Source organism: Arachis hypogaea, chromosome 4 (genome assembly GCF_003086295.3).
Source record: "Arachis hypogaea cultivar Tifrunner chromosome 4, arahy.Tifrunner.gnm2.J5K5, whole genome shotgun sequence".
Classification (NCBI taxonomy): Eukaryota; Viridiplantae; Streptophyta; class Magnoliopsida; order Fabales; family Fabaceae; genus Arachis; species Arachis hypogaea.
In genome coordinates this window covers 124,240,433-124,258,853 of record NC_092039.1, presented here as the reverse complement: position 1 = coordinate 124,258,853, position 18,421 = coordinate 124,240,433, and the positions used below count along the sequence as shown (strand labels likewise).

General features: G+C 25.3%; 1 protein-coding gene across 4 annotated transcripts; it reads left to right on the top strand.

Annotated features, from left to right (window-relative positions):
* The first annotated feature begins 9,053 nt into the window (after positions 1 to 9,053).
* Positions 9,054 to 18,116, top strand: LOC112797871 (serine carboxypeptidase-like 25). 4 transcript variants are annotated; one of them, XM_025840980.3, is made up of 8 exons: positions 9,054 to 9,569; positions 12,308 to 12,511; positions 13,606 to 13,781; positions 14,571 to 14,858; positions 15,805 to 15,935; positions 16,022 to 16,117; positions 16,226 to 16,331; positions 17,692 to 18,116. In XM_025840980.3, the coding sequence occupies exons 1-8, from the start codon at positions 9,293 to 9,295 to the stop codon at positions 17,833 to 17,835; spliced, it is 1,422 nt and encodes a 473-aa protein (XP_025696765.1). In that variant the 5' UTR covers positions 9,054 to 9,292; the 3' UTR covers positions 17,836 to 18,116. The 4 variants fall into 4 exon arrangements, with proteins under 4 accessions (XP_025696765.1, XP_025696766.1, XP_072092311.1 ...); XM_072236209.1 differs by having other exon boundaries at positions 9,166 to 9,569; positions 16,226 to 16,335; positions 17,699 to 18,116; XM_025840981.3 differs by lacking the exon at positions 12,308 to 12,511.
* Positions 18,117 to 18,421: the final 305 nt, after the last annotated feature.

Genomic DNA, 18,421 nt, shown 5'->3' with positions numbered 1-18,421 from the left:
CATATGATAAATACAATGTGTATCTAAAAACTACTCATTTAAGTAGGACTTTTAAAATCGAACGTTATATTAACTTTTAAATATATTAATTATTCATGTCAAATTTAACTGTAGAATAATATTAAATTTATTTTAATTTTTTTAAAATTAAAATAAAATATTTAAAACGTTATTGACTAAATTAGAATTTGGTTCAAATATCGAAATCTAAATAGCATTTTATCCATATGTATATATATGAATTAAATAAAACCACTACACTAAGATACTATAAAAATAAGATGATGATTTATGTTATCTTTAATTAATTTGACTTCAGCATTCGATTCCAATGAAGAAAAGCTTTGTCTGATATCTAATAATGCTTAATTACATAACGGATTAATAAAAAAGAAAAAAAAAAGCTGAACTGATGTACAAAACGTGTCGTTTATATTAACCAGAAAAATGTTACAATAATAAAATGAGTTGAAGTTCTGTGTGTATTGTATGTGCTCACAACTAAGCACCGACTAGAATTTACTCCAACATGCGTGCATAGCCACTGTTACATTGTAGATCTGGCAACCTGAAAAGTTTTCCGTTTCAGCAATACTTCGTCACTCCTCATCATAATAACATCAAATTTTAATTTATTAATATATATGAAAATATTTAATAACAAAATAAAATGAATTTAATTTTGATATATTATTAGTATGCCACATTAATATAAATAAGTAAATAACATTTTATATTAATTACATGAATAATCATTTAAAAAAATAGTTGTAATTGTATATTATACATTTTATACTATCAATACATAAAAATTAAACTCAAATAAAATTCGTTAAAATTAGTAAAAAATTATTTTATTTAATATTCTTTAATTATTATTAAAATTAAATATTAAATAAAAAATTTTAACTGTTTTTTTTATTTATCTAACATCACCGTTCTTAATATAGCTAAGATGTATTACTACAATAATTTTTGTTGTTGTTAAATTTTTAAACCAGGATTATAACCTAAAAAGATGTGACAAAAACTTAAAGCAATAGTTAACTTAATACTTGTATAATAAAGGAATATTATTAGAAATATAATTATTTATGTATATTTTTTATTTTTTATTTTTAAAAAAAGTATTAACATGATATAAATATGATATCACAAATTTTATGACTAAAAGATCTACTGTTTAATTTTTTCTTAGTTTATTGAACCCCTCAAAAAAAAAAAAAGAATTCTAGCATAAAAAATATATAATTTATATGCAAACTCATAAAAGAGATTTTAGCTTCAAGTTCTAGGAGAATTAATTTCATGAATATTAAATATAAATATAAATATAAATATAAAACAATATATAACCTGCATTTTTTAATTTTTAATTTTTAGTTCTTATATTTAGGTCCTAATTATATGCAACAAACACATGCTGCCTTATGATGTTAACTTGATAGTTTAGGAAATTTAGATTGATGTACTAGTTAACTCAGTAATCCGTTTAAATAAGTGTTGAGTATTCGAATCATATTTTATGTATGTAATAATTTATTAGCCAATTATAAATCTTTAATAAAATTTAGATCTATAACAAATTAGTTATTAATTTGTCAAATTAGCCATACTAGAAAAAAAGAAGTTAATAGTATTGGAAACAATAAATTAAAGAATCTTAATTAATAGAACATAATAAGCAATTAATTAATTTGTATACCACATATAAGACGTTATGAATTGAATAATTAACGTGAGATTAGAATGAAGTGTAGAATTAGGAAGTGGCATAATTATTATTTAGGGGAAGAGTCCGTGCGGGTCTTAGGGAGGAAGAAGATGAGCATTGACCAAAGCTTAAGTAGCAGAAGTGACACTGACACAATAAAGCTTTCTTTCGAAGTCTTCAATCAATGCCGTTTGAATCTAGCTGTGTGCGATGGAGCCTCATTATGGAACCAAACTAGGTCCTTTTCCAACTTCAAGTTCCAACTCTACTACCTTTCTTTGCTTTCCATCTCATCATTTATTCCTAACAATAAATTAAACATCATATTATTACATTTTCATATAAACTTTAAGATAAAATATAATTTTACAATCTAAAGCTCAAAATATATATTTGTTCAAAATCGGAAAGATTAATTTAAATAATTTTTTATTCTTATAAAAAAATCATTTTTATAATTCTTTTTTGTTTATTTTACATTTAAAAGTTATTTATTTTAGTTTTGGTCATTATTAGTTTGTTTACACTTTGTCATATATATATGTATTAATTTACATATTAATATTTAAGATTTATAGATATATATAGTATATGGATTCTGCTAGAGAGACAACGAACTATTTGTACAATGTGTACAATAATGGGCTAATGAATTACAAAATGAAAATTCCTCATACTATTTAGAATAACTATTCAAGTACTAAGGATAATAAATATTTTCTCAAGAGATTAAACTGATTTTGGGGTTCACCAATAAGCGAACTTTTGACTTTTCGAATTTAGCATTCTAATACCATGTCATTATACCACTCATCCCAAAAATTTCAGCTGCTGATGAGAAAAGGTAACACTAATGGTTATATCTCTAATACTCCATAAACCTTCATTGTATACATTGTACAAATATTTCATTGGCTCCTCATACTTTTTCATAGTATATATATGAATAAAACTTGAATTCAAAATATAATTAAAAATATCAATTAGGTGAACTTATCATCTTTTTAAAGTAAAATAATTGCATGACTATATAAAGCATTATATAAGGAGTTTTTGATGAATGTGGCATCTAATTATTGTGTTTGATAGATGGAAAAAATATAAAGACAGTTAAATAGTGATAGGACCAACAAAAATTATATTCATATCTTTGTTCTCAACTTTTAAATATATATATATATATATATAATTAAATAAAATTTCTGAAAAATATTTTATTTATTTTTGTATTTTTATTAACGGATCTACCCACCAAGAATGCAAAATAAATTGAATATGCAATGTGCTTTTGGTTTTGGTTCAACATGCACTCGATTACCATGCACCACCACAATAACACGATGTTCTTATTATATCTCTCCTTTTTCCTTTAAAAAAAAAATTACTATGTTGCCTAATTAATTAAATTATCATTAGTTCATGTATATAAACTCAAACATATGAATCAGATGATTATTAAGTAACTAATAATAAGGTAGTGGGATTTGTAATATAAGTTGTTGTCTTGTTGATATGCATATTCAATTCGTACAGTAGCATACACATAATATATAGGAAAACTTTCAAATGTATGGATACACTCGTATTTTAGTAATTTTTAACTGTTAATTTTAATTATAAAAAATATATATAATATATATATAGTTAAAATCAATGATAAAAAGTCAATAAAACACTAATATATCGATATACTTAAAACTTTTTCTAATGTATATAGAATAACTCGTAATGCAAGATGGAGAAAAGTAAAATCGAACATTAAATTAAATAAGTAAAATATAAAATCATAATAAAATTTTAAATCGTGAAATTATTTGATTTAACAATCTTTTTTAATTTTTAATTTATTTAAAATTTTAAAATTAAATAGAAAATTTAACTGCTATATATCATCAACAACAACAAAACTGGTCCAAAAGAGCAATCATGATGGCTAGTGGCCACAACAGACGGTCACACACACTCACACACACTATAATATATTCTATATTCCATTTTAAGAATTCAGTAGCACTATCCGTCTCTACAGCTCGCGTGCACGTAAAGGGATTTAACTTTCCTATACAAAACGGACAATCTATATATATCTTCTGTTTATTGTTAGCTATAGAATTAGATATTATTCAATTTCACTAAAATGGAATTTTTTTTTCTAACTTTGTTGAATCGTATTGTGTAGATTGTTACTAACGGAAGAAGGTAACATACGATAAATATAATGTGAAGTGTGCACTATCCTTCTCCATATATATATATATATATATATATATATATATATATATATTCCTAAGGTACAAAGGTAGAAAACAAAAAAGTAAACATACATACTCTGTTATGAACAAGTGGGTGTAGTAAATAAATAAGTCAAGGACCATATGCATTACATTTTTCATCATTTTTTTAATATATATTTAATTTCTTTTGTCTTTTGTTTATCAACCTTAGATAAATTCATCAATTTTATATATATATATATATATATATATATATATATATATATATATATATATATATATATATATAAAATGAGAAACACTACATCAAAACCACCAAATACGACGGTATGGGACGATCTTAAATCGCTGCTAAATAGTTCTGCGACAGTTACTCACTCGTAGCTAAATTGGGTACCACTAAATGATTTAGTGCTATTCATTTTGTTATATCTATCTGTCTTGATATGTAACATCTGTCCTAAAAATTTGAATTAATAAAAAAAATATGAATGATTTTATTTTTAATAATATAATATCGACAGTGACCTCTATGGGTATAAATACTCTTCTCTATATTTTCTGTAATTCTCAGAATCATCAATAATAGTTTTCATTCACAAAAGTTCAATTTCCTTATTCAATCTTTTACCTCAGTTCTTCTCCGTCCCTTAACCGTTAAAACTATTCATCATAACTAAAAAAAGGTTTATTTTAGATATGTAAACAATGTTTGACTTTGATTCAAGTTGTTTTTTTAACTTAATTATTCTTAATTTTAGTGTTTGATGCATAAAGTGGTGATTATCAACATATGAGTTATTATATTAGAGTCTCTGTAATCTTCTAACAATTTGATTAATAATGCCAATCTTGTTTATAGAAATAACATTGTCTTTTTTAAATTAAGTTTAAAAAATTAAACATTTCAAGCATTTTTTTTATTTTAGTTAAATGTTATTGATATGTTTGAGAGTAAAACAACAATTAAGGCTCTGAAAATTTTGACCTCGAACTAATTATTTTCTGAATAAAAAAGTATTAATTTAGTCATCCACAATAACAAACGGTGGACACGTAAAATTCTTCTATCAATTTATCACGTAAAATTTAAGGGTATTGCTTACATGCACCGTTAAGTCGTTAACTATTGTGACATGTCTATTCATGAAAGATTGTCGTTTGAATAACAACTTTTGAAGTAAAATTTTACCTGTGTTAGGATTCATGATAAATTATATGCAAATTTAAAAGATAATAAATGTTTACCGTCTAAAACTACATAGTTTTCATACTCATGTGAGCAACAATGAAACACGAATCACAATAAATGATAAAATACATGAATAACTCTGTTTCGTTTTGTACTATTCATTGATAAAAAGATATATATGTCCACGCATTATTTATTATGACGAAAGGCTTAATTGGTAATTTTTTTTATCAAAGACTATTTAGTCTAAAAGGTATTATATATATTAAGAAAAGTATATGTAGATAATGAAAATACTAAATAATGTGAACAATAAATATATCGAATGTTCATTTTACTAGATATATGGATGGTTATTCTAATATTAAGATTTAAGTTAGTTATTTAAAGGTGTAATATGTTTTTATTTAATTGGTGGTTATTTGTATTGTTAAAAAAATTATTAGTTAGATACTATAACCCTATATATTAATGTGCTTTTTTTATATATGTTTAGGCTCTCTCTTGTACTGGTTCTCATTTGAATTCACTTCCTTAGCTTGATTTAAAACAACATCATTAGCCGCTGGTATATCTTAGAATGAAGGGATTATAATTTATTTGACGTATATAATGTTATGCATATGATTTTCAGCTTATATGTCACTTTTATTAGAAATTATTGTATTCAACCTAGTCAGTTCTAAAAACTAACTCAAAAAATTATATTGCATTTATCTAAATATTATTATCGGATCATAGTCTAATTAAATTACTAATTAATGTGTATATATAAATTCTAATAATAAATTCATTATTTATTATTTATTAAAATTACACACACATGCATATACAAGTCATGAATTCCCACAGCCATGATCAACCATGTTTTTTTTAGATACTCAATCAAGCATGTTTAGTGAACTTCAAATTATTATTATAATTTTATTTTAGTATTATGTCTAAGTAGGCTATTAAAAATCAAAACAATTAAATTTAAAGTTTAGTAATTAAGTCTTATAAATTTCATTTAATTCTATATGATTATTTGTTCAATTCTTGTAATAATTTTCTCTTATTTTGGTATAACGGAAGAAAAAATTTAAATTTAAATATTCGTATTATTATATATTAATTTAAAATATGATATTATCTAAATAAATATTTGATTCTTATAAAATGGTGTTTTTTTAAATTTTGATCTCTATAAATTCCTTTTTTAATTTTGGATCAATAAAATTTTAAAAATTTTAATTTCTATTGTTAAATACTAAGATAACAGCCTAAATACTAATTAGGTAATAATAACTAATATTATATAATATAAAAATGTTATTTAAACCCAAAAGGATTGTCCCGCAAAGCGTGTAGGGGACTTGATGAGTGTTTGGTGAAGTTTTCTGTGTATTTTTCCTCATCAATTAAGTGAGTGTTTGATGAAATTGGTAAAATGAGAAGTCGCTTTTCATTTCAGAAATTTGTAAATGACATCATGTTCTTTTACATCAACACAGCTTTCTGACCATACAGGTTATAGGCAGAACAGTGTAAAGGCATTTAAAACTGATCCTTTTTTTTATTATTTTGTAATAAAAATAATAATAAAAAATTTGCACTGCCAGATATTTGGGCTACCAATATTTGATCTACGTCTGCAATGACGGCAATAATTGGAGGGAACCAAAATTATGAACCCAAAAAAATCTATAATTATTAAGTTTGTACCATATATATATGGATCACAATCACAATATGACAAAAAGAATCACATAATTTGGTCAATTATGAATATATTGTACAAGACAAATTTGATACTATTATTCTAACTTATCTAATAACAAAACCCAGATTGAAGCAAAGTAGAATGAAGATGGAAGAGGATGATATATATATATAAATCCAAATTAATGAAAAATAAATAAGAGTAGTTCAGAGGTAGTCAAAGTTTGATGAGCTTAATTAATGGAGGATCAAAGGGACTATGCGTACACCATGTGAATGAGAGCCACTTGCATTGCATTCCCGTTCAAGAATGCGTAAAATAATCTTCATTTTATTTTTGTTCCCACTGAATTTAAGATTTGTTTGGATGAACTTTTTAAAAAAAAAATTTTTAAGTTAATTTTTTAAAAGATTTTATGAAGATGTAAAAGTAATTTTATATTTGGTATTTTATGTAAAAATATTTTTTTATTTATCAATTATATTTAGATATAATAATATAAAAGTACTCTTTTGTTTATTTACTACATAAAAATTATTTTTTTTAAAAAAAACAGATCTTTTAAAAAAATACAAATTACAGCTTTTTAAAAAAGATATTTTTTATTTTTCTAATACTTTTACTCTTATTATTAGAAATTTGTCAAATACATTAAAAAAAATCTTTTTTATTAAAAAAAATATTTTTTTTATCAAAATAATGCCGCCCAAACAAGCACTTAATATTATCACCGCCTACCTTTGTTGATAACACTTCAAATTTACGGCCATGAATTACATACTTTTTAATATTATTGTTATTTAATTAAAACAAGATTCAGCCATCCATTTTAATATATGGTTTAAACATATTTGTTAAGAATGTAAAAAAATGAAAAAAAGAGGGTGATGTAGTAATTACTAATTAATATTTCAAAAAAAAAAAACTTAAAATCCGTATCCTTTTCAACAAATATTTCTTCAATTTAATTTTTTTTATATATCTACAAAATATTTAGATTGTATAAATTTTATTTTTAAAATAAAATACAAAATAAAGACGAATTCTTATATCAAATTTCAAGAAGTAAAACAAATTTAGGGAGTAATTTTTTATAACCAATTTTAACCATTTTTTGTTTATTCTTAAAATAATTTTTTTAACTCATATCGAGTAATATTAGAAACCTAATGATATTTGTTGTTTTTGACTAGCAGTTAGCTAGCCAACAATATTTAAAAATATTAATTTAAAATATATTAGTAAATTATTAGACTAAAAATATTAGGTTAAATAGTTGAAGATATTAGAAGTATTAATTAATATAAAATAAAATTATTATTAGCCATTAATTTTTTTTTTATCTACACTTGTAAATCTAACTTCAATTCTTAACATATTTCCTCTCTCAAGCATATTTTGTATACACAAAAATTCAACCACATCTTATGAAAAAGTTTCATTAACCAAAAGGGGACAATGTCCCTGGTCATTTCATTTTATTCTTAGAAATTGAATATAAATTTTATATCAGTCCTTTTTAAAATATTTGTTTTAATTTTTTTTTATTGCGAAATAATTTTTAGTGCTCTCTGAATTCAATTTAGGTCTGCTTCTGACTAATCAACCATTTATATATAAAATATATGATATAATATAAAATATACATCAAAATAAATAAAATAATATATAATTTAATAACTTATTTTTAGTTTGTACATTATATTTTTGTATTTATCTCTCTCAAGACTTCAAACAAAATCATCATTGACTTGAATATTTTATTTCACTTTAGAATTTTTTTGTAATAGGATTTTGAATTTTTTTTTCTAGTATATAATTCTAGACAATCATATTAGTTATACATAAAAAATAAATCACTCATATAAATTAAAATACATATTAAAATATAAATATATATATTAAAAATAACTTAAATAATATATATAATGATAAATTTTTTTTTTTGTACATAATATTTTAAAATTTAAATATTCATTTGGATGTTAATATGAGTCAATTAAAAAAAAACTAATATTAACCGTAAAAAAAAGAAAATCTTGTATTTCTGTAATTCTATCTAAGATGCAATGTCCAAACATGCATTACTATATCCTAGTTGAGGAACTAACCAATGGTAGTTAAGACATGAACAATGTCTATCCTCCCTCTACAGTTTTCATATCAACAATTTATGGATATAAGAGAAGCCCCCCAAAAATAGTAGCAGCTATACAACACAGGGTCAAATAAAATAACTAAATAAATAAATAAATAAAATGAGTCTCCTACCCCTAAGTGCACAAATTAAATTGTTTATGACACTCATAAATAATAACTCTCTCTCCTATTTAATCCTTCCCTTGAGGAGACACACAAACCTACCTTCCCTATAATTCTCACTCACTCATTTTCCATTTTCTTTTTCTCTCATCACTTTTCTTAACTCACACTCCCCTCTCCTCCTTAGCATGGATGAACAACATCATAAAAGGATCTTTGTTGTTCTTCATCAAGTGGTGGTGATTTTGTTGGTGATGGTGGTGGTGGTGGGACCAAGTAGTTGTGTTAAAGGAGGAGAAGAAGAAGATAGGATCTTGGAACTTCCTGGTCAACCAAAGGTGTCTTTTCAACAGTTTTCTGGCTATGTTACTGTCAACAAGGTTGCCGGTAGAGCACTCTTCTACTGGCTCACTGAATCTTCTCAAAACTCACTCAGAAAACCCCTTGTTATTTGGCTCAATGGAGGTTAGACATTAATTCATTCCATCTTTTTCATTTTCAAATCTCTCTCAATTTAAGTTGATTATTATATTCAACCAAATTAATTTTCTTTAGCATTTTCAATTTTGACATATTTTTTTGTTTATTAATTTAAGTGTAAGTAATTACTAATTAGCATGCATGCAAATTAAATAATCCACATATTCATGGCTTTTGAATATATACTTGGGTAGTATATACTTAAAATCACTGTTATATCGCTTATTTATGGACATTAATGCCATCATTATTTCTTCTCATTTGGGTACTTTAAACCACATGAAAGAGAATATAACTTAACAGTAATGATAGGAAAATAAAAAAAAAACAGCTGAAATTTTTTTTATTTAGTATTCATTAATTATCGTAATAATTAATAAATACTAAATAAAATAAATTTTGAGTGTTTTTGGCTAATATTTTTTTGTTACCAAACATTTTTGATAACTTAATTACTAGTTACTACTATGCCGACATATAATATAGAAGACACAAAATGTACAAAAATATTTTCTGAACTTCCTCTTCAATATGGTGCTAGGTGAATTCTTGTGGAGGCATCTTTGTAAATTAAGTATATATGTATATATTTGGCCTTAGTCACACATACAAACAACAGTTGAATTTGATTTGAAAGATCAATGGAAACAATTATTCTTTTACATGTTATGTTACTTACTTTTTATTATTACCTTTAGATGTTACTCTCTTTTCCTTGTTTGATTACACCCTACTCCTGTGTCTCATAGACAATTAAGTGAGGCTAGCTCTAGAAGAATAAAATAAAAATAAAAATAAAATGAAATGCTTGGAGAAATGCATTAAATATTTTTTGGATACTGTAAAAGAAAACAAAAGAAAGTGTACGTAGAGCCCACATGAGTGGGTTGGCAATGGATAGGTTGGAATGATGACCTAACTAACAATGAATGGTACAAACCCAATGACCCATACACGACAACAATGTTACTAGTAAAAGAGAGACTTTTCAATGCTCAACTCTTCCCTTGGATTCTATTTATCAAGTAAAAATATACCAATACAGAAATACAAACTTACAAACATATATTTTTTTGTCTTTATTTTTAAAAAGTATAGAATAGAAAGTATAAAAAATATTCTTTTAAAAACATTAGAGTGTACTTGTTTTTTTTATTTTTAATATTTTCTATTTTCAGATTTTGTAAAAATAAAAAATAATAAAATTTTAAAAAATATATATTAAAAGTAAAAAAACAAAAAATAAAAAATGCGAATCAAAAGTCAAAACTTTGCATAATTATTTTTACACCTAACAAGGAGGAAAATATTTATCTAAGATAGTAATTAATATAGTTTTATGAATTATGAATAAACTAGGCATGATATTATTGTATCAACACCTAATATTTTGTCCTAATAAAAGGGTTATGATAGGAAGCATCATCAAAGCAACACTCTTGCTCTTAATAATATTGAAGGTTTGTTCAAGTCGATCTATGAGACTATGACTCTAGAATGTGTCTCTCACATTCTCTCTCTTCTGAAATCTATCTATATGTCTATGCTACACTTCACACTACACTACAATACAATAGTCACGCACGCATATACACACACGCGCATGCAGTTAATGCTTGAAAGCAACTAAAAACTAGCCTCATTAATGGCTTAATCAACCTCAGAGCCCTTATTTAAGGTTCTGTTAGCCGAGTTGTCAGCGCGTATTGGTGCACCATCAATGCAACCCTATTTTTAGTAGAGTTTCAGTGTGTGTCTAACCCTAAAATAATCTTCTTATATATCTCCACTTTTTTCTTTCACAGAGAAGCCTTTGAATTCAAATTATAAGTAGTTCAAATCACCTTTGGAAATAGAAAATTAAGTTGCTACAGAAAATAGGTGAACTTGTGACAAAACTATGATAATTAAGAAAAAAGAATTTCTTTGGTGAAAAGTGAAAATTATTGTTAAATTTTTAAAGAAAATGTGCATTGCATATAATTTTTTTAATATTATTTTTTAAGATCAATATGTATTTTAAAGTCACATAATAAACTTGTTATTAGTGAAATTTTTTTTAAATATAACAAATTCAAGTTTTTAATGCATTTATTTTACTTTTGTTAAATGAAAATATTTAAAATTTTTCACTAATAATAAGTTTATCATGAGCCCTATGACACATATTAACTATATTTCTCAAAATTGTTTATTATTCTCTTCTTATATATTTGTAATTTTTTCTTTAATTTTAAATGTAAAAATTATGTTAATCATTTTCTAAACTTTATTGTCTTCTATTAATCATGTATATTTATTCAAAAATACTATTTGGACACTAAAATCAGTTATTAAAATCAGCCATGTGTGATTTAATTTATTTTTAAACGTGTATTTATATTCTCGCATATATTTTATATTAGTAGCTGACTTTGGTAACTAATTTTAATGTACACGTAACACGTCCATATATTTATTAATGGAGTGCATTTTATCATCATACTTCAATTTGTTACATATTCAATAATAATTCTTTGTGTAAGTATATATAGTTTGTTTACTAATAATAAGTTTCTTACCTATAACATGGAATGCATGTGTCTGAATCATATTGTATTATTTATTTTACGAATTTAGCTAATTTGTATCTTTAATAATATTTTTTAAATTAAAAATGTAAGATAAAATATTTGTTTTTATAATACTCTTAACAATATATATATCCTTATGGAAAATATTAGGTCCCGGTTGTTCATCAGTAGCATATGGAGCTTCTGAAGAGATTGGCCCATTCAGAGTAAATAGGTCTGCTTCAGGACTATACATTAACAAGTTTTCATGGAACTCACTCGCTAACCTCCTATTCCTCGAAACCCCCGCCGGCGTCGGCTTCTCATACACCAACCGCTCCTCCGACCTACATGACACCGGCGACCGCCGCACCGGTAGGGACCCTCCCCCCTTCAATACACATTAATTACAACCACCATTCACGGTTCATGCATCTTTCATTGTTTGGTAGGCCATATAGAAGAAGTGATGATAAGATTAGGTTTTTATGATTGCCAAAAAATGAATAGCTGGATCAACTATAGCTTCACCAAATTAACTACTACTACTAACATCATTATCATTGTTACCATTATTTGATAATTTATTATTATCATTATGAACAATTTTAAAGAATCAGCATAATTTATTTTTTCTATCAGCAGTTAGTTAATAATATTAAAAAATATTAGTTAAAAATATAATATTAAATTACTGAATTAAAAATATTAGATTAATAACCAAAAATACTAGTCAATATCAATTAAAGTTGTTAATTTTCAAATTTTTCTCCATTATTATTATTATTATTAAGAGTCAAAAAACATCATCATTTAAAGTGACGTTTTTCAATTAAAAAAATAAGCTATCAATACATTAGGAATTATCTTAATGAGTGTACTAAGAGTACTTTATTGTTGTTTGTTATATATGTAGAAACGATATTTCATATTTGCATAATCTTTTATATACATTTTTATGCCATAAATGATAGATTTTTTGTTAATAACTTTAAATATAAAAAACAAAGAGCGATATAGAAGAAAAGTAAATACAAAAATAATAGATATAACATATTGGTACATCTTGCAACATTTTGTTATATATGTGTGTGTGTCAAACATAAATGCAATTAATTATTATGGAGTCCAATTTTTGTGGGGGGTCCACGTTCATCACCTAATAACTTATGTATTGACTATCTATCCACGTACCTTATTTAAAGTAGCCACAATTGTGTACTTATTATAGCTCTGCTTCTGTACAAAGACTACTCTTGATGTTACGGAAAGTTCCAAAACGTGATTCAAATCAAATCACAATAACGCCAAATCCCAATTTTGCTATCATCCATTTGTCTTACCATGTCATTTTCTTTACTTTAATTATGTATCTCAAACATTACATTGTAATTATATATTAAATTTCACCTACTAACAATGACTAATAATGGGTCCGTATTTATATGTTTTTGCATCAATTTTTTCAGCAAAAGACTCTCTGGAATTTGTAGTCCAATGGCTAGAAAGGTTCCCACGCTATAAAAATAGGGAGCTTTACATCACTGGAGAGAGCTATGCTGGCCATTATGTGCCTCAACTAGCTAGAGAAATTATCACTTATAACACCAACACTAAGTATCCCATCAATCTCAAAGGAATCATGGTAAATATATGTATACTCAACTTCCATTTATGCATTTACAATACTGATCTATAATAAAAAATTTTATGCAACAATGGTATTTGCTTTTATTTTTCATATTTAAAAACGTTATCATATAATAAATAAACATTACTTTAATATTAGTAATATTTTTTGGGATAAAGTATATTTTTTTTCTGAAGTTTGATAAAAGTTTTAAAAATACTATTAAATTTTATTTTGTTTCAAAAATTTTCGATTTACATCAAATATACTCTTAATGGCTAATTTTTTTTAAAAAAAAAGAACAAATTCAACAACAGTTACATGAGAATAACTTTTAACATAAGCAAATCAAATATAATTGTTATGCATTATTATTGAATTAATCTTAAAATTTTTTAAAATTTGGCTGTCGGAGTATATTTGATGCAAAGTAAAAAATTTTAAGACAAAATTAAAACAAAATAAATTTATGAATAATTTCAAAACTTTTGTCAAACTTTAAAAAAAAAATATACTTTAACCTATTTTTTAAATGATGCCAAAAAGTTACCTAACTACTATAGCTTGGCATAATAATAGGTATCCTATATAGCAAACACTTTCTTATCTCGATTTTGAGATTAAGGACCATTGTATTATGAGAACAGTATATGAATTGTTGCATAGATGGTGATAGACTGATCGATAGGTTTGTATTATTGTGGGGATCCATTAAATTTTATCTTTTTGTTAGGAGTAGTCCCTTTAATTTGTCATGAAATAATGGATAGTAATTAATTAATTGAAATGATGATGATGATGCAGGTTGGAAATGCAGTAACAGACAACTATTATGACAACTTAGGAACAGTGACATATTGGTGGAGCCATGCAATGATCTCTGACCAGACTTACAGGCAACTCATAAGCACTTGTGACTTCCACAGGCAGAAGGAATCTGATGAGTGTGAGTCTCTATATAGTTATGCCATGGATCAAGAATTCGGAAACATTGATCAGTACAACATCTATGCACCTCCTTGTAACAACTCCGACGGCAGCGCCGCCACCTCCCGCCGTGCCATGCGCCTACCCCATCGCCCCCATCATCCGGTAACAACTTCTGTGTCTCAGATATAATAATTATTTAAACCTGTTAAAAACAGGAGACTAAACTAGAAAAAAGAATTTGTGTATTATTGAGTGTTATCAAATTACCTACAATATAAAAGGATATTTATAGGTACTAAGAAAATTGTAATAATAAAGACGTAATCTTCTATAATAAATATTTAGATATAATAAATAATACTAATTGATCCTAATTACTCCTAATTATATTCTAACAAAACCCATCATTTTTGTCTCTCTCTCTTTGTGTTTTATGTCTTATTTCTTAAAAATCAACATACAATGACATTAATTTATGCTACTCAAAATTTTTCTTTTTGGACTTTACTAGAAAATTCACATTAGTTTTTTTTTTATGTTAAATTTTCTTTAGATTAACCAGGAATAATCCAGTTAGAGATATAATTATTCATATTCTTCCTTCAATCAATTTAAGCTTTTGATAAAAGTAATTTTATGATATGCTATCAAATTTTTTATGAACAAAAAAATTTAGAGTTTGATATTTATTAAATCCCAAAAAAAAGAAAAATTTTTTAGCATAAGGTCAATAAAAAAAAGTAAATTTATGCAAAAAATTCAAGCAAATACAGATACTTGACGTAACATGTTAGAAATATCAAAAATGCTATGTGCATACGTACTAAAATCAAACATCATATATTTTAATATAAATACATGTATTATTTAATTTATTTTCAATAAATAATTTATATTATAAGTTAATATATATTTTATATTAGTGTCTGATCTTAATAATTGATTTTAATCAGCACTTAGCATTATGCTAGATATAATTCTACAGTGTCTTCTCCTTTCATTTCTTCCAAACTTAATCTGATAGGAGAAGATGCACGAATAATTATATATTTAGCAAATGGCATAATCTTGTTGGAAAATTGATGAAAATGATTTATTTTGTTATCAGGCAGTCAGGCAATTGTCCGGGTATGATCCATGTACGGAAAAGTATGCAGAGATATACTACAATAGACCAGATGTTCAGAAAGCACTTCATGCTAACACTACTGGAATTCCTTATAAGTGGACTGCTTGCAGGTCACCTCTTAATTTAAATTGTTAATTAAAGAATTGATATATAATTATCAAGTTAATTGAATTGTTTTCTGAATCGTTTTGTGCAGTGAGGTTTTGAATCGAAACTGGAATGATACAGATGTATCAGTGCTACCAATTTATAGACAGTTGATGGCCAACAGAATAAGAGTTTGGGTGTTCAGGTTTGTTAGATAGTTAGTTGGATTTTGCTTTGCATATACTTTATTTAATTTCATGAATTAATTAAAAAGGCAAAAATTAATCATAAATATATATGTTATGTTTGATAGTGGAGACGTAGATTCAGTGGTGCCGGTTACAGCAACTAGATATGCACTTGCACAGCTTAAGGTGGCAACTAAAATACCATGGTATCCTTGGTATGTCAAAAATCAGGTTAGTGCAAAATAATAATGATTAATTAATTATCACATTGTTCTTCTAATCCTGCCTCTCATTCATTAATCGTTTTACATCTATCCTTCGTTTTACATCTATCCTTTGTAAAATTGTTGTATTAAGTATATATCTAGTCTTGATATAATAAAGTCTCGAATAATGGGCTGTTTGTCATATATAACCAAGAAATTCAAATAGGCTTTTTCAAGTTTGAAAATTAAAAAACAAAGGATATATATAGTTGTAAGATAAGAAGTGAAACATTTATCATCTTTAGATAATGACCTTAGTGGAAGTTAAGTAACAAATAATTGTAGAAAGGCAATTACTCTGCTATTCTTTGAAAATTAGAGGCTAATAAATTATCCTATGTAATAAATTTAATTGTATACGCAACATATTTAAATTAAATTTAAATAAGATTTAATTACTCTGTTGGTCTCTATAGTTTCGTAAAATTTTTAATTAGGTCTTTATAATTTTTTTTTTTAAATTGGGTCTCTGCACCAAATTTTTTTTCAATTAAGTCTCTCTTAGTAGTAATTGGTTTAATTTTATAGAGACCCAACTGAAAAAAAAAGAATTGATACAGGGACCTAAATAAAAGAAAAAAAAGTATAGGGACCTAATTAAAAAAATTTAGTGCAAAGATTCAATTAAAAAGAAAAAAATATAAAGACCTAATTGAAAATTTTGCAAAACTATAGGGACCAACAGGGTAATTAAACTTTTAAATAATTAACTTAATACATTATTTTATTTTCATAAGATTATAAAATTTGAAAAATATTTGCGTAATCTTACAATATATTCCATGTGTGTTTCAAAAGCACCTATTTCCTAGAAGTATAACTATATGTATAAGATAGGTTCAATATATAAGTAAGTTTGATTGATCGAGTAGTTAGCTTATTCGTTCATTTAAGCAAGTGTCGGAGTTTGAATCTCACATGCAACAACTCATTAACCAACAGTAAACTATTAAATAGAACTCAGATTTACGACAGATTAATCTTTAACCTGTCAAATTAAAAGATAATGTGAAAAAAAAAAAGTTCAATATATGATTATTTTCTATAATAATATTCAATGTGTCTTTGGAAAGTACCTTTTTTCCGAACTTTAACTATATATATTAGATAGTAGATTGGTTCAACATTAAATTATTTCATGTATTAAAAGTGTGCATATAAGATAATACATAAGAGAGAATAATAATTTAAAGGATACGGGAGCAATAATTACCTAGAAAGTAATTTTTTTCTCATCTTCTTTAACCTCACTTTAGAAAATCTAATTGGTGTTTTTCCATCTTATATATATTTTAATTCAAAATAATTTGATGTATTATGTGAAGGTTGGAGGGTGGACTGAAGTATATGAAGGGCTAACATTTGCGACAGTGAGAGGGGCGGGTCATGAAGTTCCATTATTCAAGCCAAGAGCAGCTCTTCAGTTATTTAAATCATTTCTTTCAGGAAGTCCTCTCCCTAAGTCCTAAAATTAATCAATAATCAATCACGTTGTAAAACAAAATTAAGAAGCTAGCAAGGTTAGGAAAAAAGGAAGCCAAGAAGAAAAGAAAAAAAGAAAAAAATACGGGGGTGATAGAGAAAATTTTAAACAAGTGTAAAAGGCCATAGCTGCTAATTTAATTTCTATATTTGCATTACCGCCGTCAATATATATTGTTGTGAACAAAAAGTTTAATGCCATTTTTCTTAATCGGAAAATTAACAAGAGGCGTTAATGGAAAGAGCTTGATAATGAGTTTATTCTAAATTGTGAGCGTTGTGTTTTGTTCAGATCTTTAATTCTTCCTCATGATATTCACATAACAAGTGAATTTGATGTGTGGTTTAAACATGACTGATAGTCATGAACAAGTTTAATTTAACAATTGCAATGATTCCTAAGTTATATTATCATTTAATGGAATATACATGTGGTGATTATCTACATGAAAATGTTTGCATTTGAAAATATAACTAAGATGTAATTATATATTATATTAAAATAATTTAGTTAAACATATTAAATTATGTAATGGTTTAATACGATTTAAGTTTATCTTAATCTTTTAAATA

What these genes read in the sequence shown, in the direction of transcription:
- LOC112797871 (XM_025840980.3), top strand. Translation starts at nt 9,293, where the DNA reads ATGGATGAACAACATCATAAAAGGATCTTTGTTGTTCTTCATCAAGTG. An exon ending in CCCATCGCCCCCATCATCCG is followed by an intron (nt 14,859 to 15,804) that starts GTAACAACTTCT and finishes TTTTGTTATCAG; the next exon opens with GCAGTCAGGCAATTGTCCGG. An exon ending in TATAAGTGGACTGCTTGCAG is followed by an intron (nt 15,936 to 16,021) that starts GTCACCTCTTAA and finishes CGTTTTGTGCAG; the next exon opens with TGAGGTTTTGAATCGAAACT.